The following is a 6,742-nucleotide window of genomic DNA, read 5'->3' on the forward strand; positions in this document are numbered from 1 at the left end:
TAACATAATTAAACATTTAGATTTGCCAATTGGCTGCTCTCAGAAGAAGCGCAAGAAGCAAGAAATAAAATTTTTAGAAAAGCTCGAGCTTACATTAGCAGGATGAAATCAAGGAAATGCACTAACAAGGATATAATGCATTATCTTTTGATTTCATCTGATCCTCTAATCAGTAATATTAGAATTAAGCAAGAGAAAATACCAAAAGAATTTTCACCTGAAATAAAAGAATTCTTAATTAAGTCTTAGAATGAGGACATAATAAGAGATCTTTTATTTAAGAATTTATTTGATAAAAATGCGCTTAATATATATAATAGAAATATAAGCGTGCGTGTGCGCGTGTGTATACGTGTACGTGTATACCATAAATAACGCGTAATATAATACTTAGGATATAGAAATAAAAAACAAAACAACAAATAAAAAAAATTTTTAACAAAAAAACAAAAAATACAAAAAATCAAATACTCTTTCAATGGCAGATACCTTGACGCGGTAAAAGGGCTTAAATATTGCTTTGTTATACACAAACAGTTATATCAAAGCAATATAACAAAATTTTGCTAATTAGCAATATAATGTATTTTCTTAACAATATAATATTACAAACTATGGAAAACATTTAAAAATAATAATGTATCTTATGTTTACTAATTTTTCTGTAAATCCACTAAATATTGTATAATTTCAATACTTTTGATTACTATATTTTAAGTTTAGAACTTTTTAGCTGCTAAATTTATATTTAGAGTGCCAAAAAACCATACATATCTAATTTGGCGTAAATATTTTTAATATTATAGGTGAGTCACATTCAATATTATTTCAGCACTTTTGGCAATCATTTTCGATCCGCCATTTTTAATTGAAACTTTGTTTGAAAAAAGGCGCAGCACCACGTTATAGAGCATTTTATTACGAGTAATTAAAAAAAAATTTTTTAAATCAATTTAGAATTGCACTGTTGGTCGATTTTTGTCCAAAAAATAAGCCTTTCTGCCCATTGTGAGCCGGAGCGCCCAGAAACGTAGCGTGCCGTGGGGCTTCTTGTACTCAACATTCTCCCGATTAAAATTTTATTCTAATTCTTTATATTAATCAATCAATCAATCAATCAATCAATCAATCAATAAATAGATAATTAATCAAATAAATATGTAAATAAATAAGAATAAATTACAATTGGAAATTTATCCAATTTCTGATTATTTTTGGTTCTTATTTATTATTTGTTTATTTATTTGTTTGTTTGTTAAATTCAATCCATTTAATCCATTTGATCATTTAGTTACTTAATTTCTATGGCCAACCTCGTAGCAATGGGGAAAAATTAACTACAAGATGTTTGCCATGGTTATAAAAGAAGATTATTAGATAAAAACATTATCAAAATAAATTGTATAATAAATAATTTGTTAAACATCTTTCTCATAAAATGATTTGACATGTATTACGCATAATTATTTCGTTTTATTGTTGTAGAAACCGATGAAGCTATCCGTTAAATATTTGAAATATTGTTGTATATTGTGTTAGCCTAAGCTAACACCAGCATAGCAACAAAAAACGATTTCGTTGCTATGCATATTAATTTTAAGTAAATACTCGCGTTTTGAAATCGACCGAAACGCGAGAGCAATGGAAAGTGCGAATTGTCTTTCAAAACTTCTTTTCCAAAGACGTGCAGAAAACGCGACAACGACGAAAGACAAGATTAGTTTTTCGCTGGATGTCATACCGCCGCTGATTCAGCGTGCAGCCGACCTGCAATTTAGCATTAGCAATATTGGAGGATAAAAAGGACCTCCGAATCGGGAAACAGCGGAGAACAATCGTCAGAGTAACATCACGGCCGTGCGTAACTTATACGTCAAACCGTAACGCGATAGAAAAGAAGATAACGCGCAACGTGGCCTAATATGACGGGGCACCTAAATATAAGCACTACATGTACCACAAAAAGTATCAAGAATAAATCTACAATAGCATGTATAGGCCGGTTCAAAGCCAAGCGCAACGAGGGAGGGTGAAGTGTGCGGGGGGAACTGTAGGTGCGGGGAGTAGGTTGCGGGGGTATGAATCATACACGTGCTCGCACCGTTATCAGTTTTGATAAACAAGGGCAGGTGTACCGGCCAATGTTTATCAAAACAGGGTGCTTTGTCGGCGGCGGCATATCTCAGCACGTGATAACCGCTGTTGGGGGGAGGGGGAGGGGGAGAGAAACCCTCGGTGTCTGACTTTGAACCATAATCTATAAGAGATAACCGCGAATTTCGCGGACGCGCGCAGGCCTAACGCCGCGCCGCCGCGCATAAAAAAAATAATAATAAAAAAAAATAAAAAAAATTTATCCGTTACCGCTGCTTTAACTGTTGCCGTCACCACCACCGCCCGTCTGGTACTGCTGCCCGCCGCTGCTCGCCGTCCACCGCCACCCACCACCCCCCACCACCACCATCACCATCACCACCACCACCACCCACCATCCACCACCACTATTACCATTACTATTGTTATTGTTTTCCCCGTCCGCGGCTACTTCGTCCGCGGCTTCCTCGTTCGCGGCTTCCTCGTCCTTGTCTGCGGCTTCTTTGTTCTTGTCCGCAGCCTCTCCGTCCGCGGAATCTTCGTCCTCGGGGGGGAGAGGATAGAAAAGATATTAGATTATCATCTTCCTTCTCCTCCACCACCACCATCTCCACTTCTTCCTCCATCGCCACCTCTACCGCCTCCACTTCTTCCACTTCTTTTTCCTCTTCTTGCACCGCATTTTCTACCCGGATTTGTTGGGATTCTTCCGCATCCTCTGCCAGGATGCGTCGGGATATGTCCCAAAACATGACAATAAATGACGGGAGAAAGGTAAAAATGTTAAATAGATTTCCAATATATACATCGTCTTGAGGAGGAGGATGTCCGTGAAGGGCAAATTCCGCGGCAGCAATAATTCTGTCCAATGTGTGGACGGGGAGAAGACAAAGAACTCTGTGCAGGTAATCCTGCATCAACTCGAGTTCGTTGCAGAGTTCTGAATTTATTTTCTTTTTTTTTAACTCACTAATCACTCCCGGTGTTAATCAAGCGAGGGCATGATCAAGACTGACAAAGGGCCGAGCGAGAGCGTTCTCCATCACATCGTGTATTTACATTTTGGAGCTTATCTATAGTATATTATTACGGTCAAAGTATAGGGCTAAGCATACGCCGTGACTACGCTCACTATTAGAATTAATATTCGCTTATTCTATTTTTTATTAATTTCACACGATCAAACCGCGATTAATAACGTCAAATTAAGTATGTTAAAAACAAAAAAATCAATGTATTTGCACATATACATACATGTATACGTATGTGCTGACCGCTGCTATCGATAAGCGCGAAATACGCGGATGAACAAAGGATATACACTTACATAATTTTAACTGACCAATTCGTTATCTGCCTTGATACATGACACCAACGTTTGTGAAACAATTTAAAAAGAGGTAAGACGAGCATCTTTTATTTACGGCTGCCCCCTTGATATGTGGGGGGTCGCGAGATAATGATTCAAGACAGGCACCGATACCTTGGATGACGCAAATGCACCGGTTAGACAAAGAAGTTGCAAACATCGGTGTTAACATAATCCCTCTTTTCCGTTTAAGGCACATGATCCTCCAATATGTTGTAATTTACCGACTTTCCGCGCGCGGATCAGCTCGTCGGACTCCCGGTGCAAGACCGCGAAAATGGTTTGACGCGGGAGAAAGGAAGGTCGTCGGGGCGGTTTGAATTACTCGATGCGAGATATGAGTTCGAATGCAGTTACACAGATATATTTCCTAAATGATATGTACACGTTTGAGTTATTTACATATATACAGGTGCTTATGTATAGGTGCGTCCCGGCGCTAGACTACACGGGAGCGTATCGGCGCGATGTGGAGATGCGGCCCCGCGGCTTGTGTGTCGTGTTTCGGCGACGCGGTAGGCGTGGCCTACGGTACGGTTCGCGGGCTAGCTGTTGTGACGCGATTATTTTGGGCGGATCGGATTCCCGCGCGGTATGGCGGTTCCGCGACGGGATCGTCGCAGGTAGGTCGGACGTGCGACACCCTGTCAAGTACCTTGACCCGAGACCCCGAACACGGTGGTCGCGGTTTTGGTGGGTGTCGCGAGGAGAGGAGGGCAGCCTCTGGGTCGCCGGGGACTGGCTCGTGGACCGAGACCCGTGGTCCTCGGTTCGCGGAGGCTGGTGTATGTGGAATGGATTTGCGTCGGAGGCGGAGTACCCTCTCGCCGCGGCCAAGCACTCTTCGACCGGGTTTCCGACTTCGGGAGCAGGATATCGCCGACGCAGCGGACCGTGATCGGGAAGCTGGTCGGTGGCAGAGTGTCGTTTCTGGTCGCGGTGGCCCTATTTTTACCGAGCGACTCCGCTCGCCTCCGTTATCTTTCTCGGCGCTTGACGGCGGCGTCGTCGGGATAGGGAGGACCGCGTGTCCTCCGAGAGCGCGTGCGCGTCGACTCAGCGCGTGCGATGGCTCGGCGCCAGAGTTGCCGCTGATGCGCCGATTTGCAGCACACCGCTGCCAGAAAGAACAGCACTCGCTAGCACCCGTTGGCACTTTCTCCCCACTTATCGGCCTGCGTCGAGCAGCCGAGGCGCCGAGTGGGGACTTCTTCTGTCTTTTTCTCTCTCGAGCGGTCTCTCTTCTTCTCGACCTATCCTCTTCTGACTCGAACGTTCTCTTTCTCTCGTATTACAGGCACAGATTTTGGCTCATGCTAGGTCGAGAAGGAGAGAGACCGCTCGAGAGAGAGAAAGAGACAGAAGGAGTCCCCACTCGGTGCCTCGGCTGCTCGACGCAGGCCGATAAGTGGGGAGAAAGTGCTAACGGGTGCTAGCGAGTGCTGTTCTTTCTGGCAGCGGTGTGCTGCAAATCGGCGCATCAGCGACAACTCTGCTCGGCGCGTCTCTTCTGGCGATGTTTGTCGCCAGGCGGTATCGCGGTCTTTGGATTCTAAAAAATAGGTGCCCAAGGCACCCCCGGTTATGGCCCGGCGGCCTTTTCGGCTGATGTTCGCCGTGGCGATGTTTCATACGGGGTGCATCGTCACATGGTGATCGAGCAAGTGCAAGACGCTATCGCGAAACACGTAAGTGTGAAAGTAAACACTGTATTCAACGGTAAATTTGTAAATATTTATGGTGACCGCGACAATAAAAGTATCGCGACGAAGAATCATGAACTGTACAGAGCATCAAATTTACGTGAATGGTACGAACAGTGCGTTATCGAAACGATATTAGCGATGCTCAATGAGTTTCAGGAACGTATTAGTGGCTGGGCACTGTCAAAAATACAGAACGTGAAAGTTAATATAAATGAGTTTAATCCCATGCACGCGGGATGTTGCATCGAATTGCCACAGGAAGTAAAGGACAAACGTGCGGTAATTAATGTGCATTCGAAAAATAATGCGTGCTTTGCATGGTCGGTGGTAGCCGCCTTGCATCCCGCCGAAAATAATGCCAACCGTGAATCATCGTACCCGCATTATTCGACTGTTTTAAAGTTTGATGACATACAATTTCCAATGAAAGTGAAAGACATTGGAAAATTTGAACGTTTAAATGATATGTCGGTTAACGTATACAGTACCAAATTTTACAGAAAGAAAAAAGACTTTACTTCGTACCAATACGACTGACTGATGATAAGAAGGAGAAACACGTCAACCTTTTTTACGTGAAAGATAAACTCAACATCAGCCTCGGCCACTTTGTGTGGATCAAGAACCTGTCGTGACTGATCAGCTCACAGCTGAGCAAAAAAGAACACAAGAAATTCATCTGCGATAGGTAAGTAATAATATATGTATAAATTTCACGCATTTTAAGATTTGTAATAAAAAGAAAAAAAAAATCTTTATACATATTACAGATGTCTACATTATTTCCACTTAGAAAAAAAGTTGCTGTCGCACGAAGTAGAATGCAGAAAAGTAAATAACTGTGCCATTCTGTTACCAGGAAAGGACGACAAGTATTTGGAATTCGATAATTATAATAACAAAGAGTACGTACCCTTCGTGCTTTACTCCGACTTAGAATGTGTATTGCGTAAGATGGAAAACAAAACAGAAAACGCGTCGAGATTCTCGTATCAGCATCACGAGGTATTCAGCATAGCTTATTATGTTAAATGTTCGTACGACGACACCTTATCAAAGTGTCACTTTCGCCGCGATAAGAACTGCGTCGCGTGGTTCGCGAAAGAATTAGAAAATTTAGCGCATGACATGAAAGCCCGAATATCCGCCAATGTTATCATGGAACAATCAACTAGACAGCAGAAAGAGGCATTTATTAATGCGACGCATTGCCATATATACGAAAAACCATTTAAATCAAATAAGCGCCTTACCCATTATGAGTGGCTTGATAATCGGCGGGTGCAGGACCATTGTCATCTGACCGGCAAGTATCGCGGTCCAGCGCATAATAAATGTAATCTAAATTATAAAGTACGTACGTTATTCCGGTCGTGTTTCATAATTTATCCGGTTACGACGCGCATTTTATCATAAAAGAAATTGCTACCGCGTTCGAAGGCAAGATAGATTTGTTGCCGATTAGTACAGAAAAATATATTTCGTTTACCAAACATGTCGCAGCTACCGGCATAAGAACCGAATTGAGCAAAGTACGAAATTGCATACGGTTTAGATTCATTGATTCATATAA

General features: G+C 42.5%; 1 protein-coding gene across 1 annotated transcript; it reads left to right on the forward strand.

Moving 5' to 3' along the window:
• The first annotated feature begins 4,720 nt into the window (after window positions 1-4,720).
• LOC120360066 lies at window positions 4,721-6,204 on the forward strand. Its single transcript, XM_039459698.1, has 2 exons — window positions 4,721-5,857; window positions 5,940-6,204. The coding sequence occupies exon 1, from the start codon at window positions 5,113-5,115 to the stop codon at window positions 5,704-5,706; it is 594 nt and encodes a 197-aa protein (XP_039315632.1). The 5' UTR covers window positions 4,721-5,112; the 3' UTR covers window positions 5,707-5,857; window positions 5,940-6,204.
• Window positions 6,205-6,742: the final 538 nt, after the last annotated feature.

The sequence above is a fragment of the Solenopsis invicta genome, chromosome 2 (assembly GCF_016802725.1).
Source record: "Solenopsis invicta isolate M01_SB chromosome 2, UNIL_Sinv_3.0, whole genome shotgun sequence".
NCBI lineage: Eukaryota > Metazoa > Arthropoda > Insecta > Hymenoptera > Formicidae > Solenopsis > Solenopsis invicta.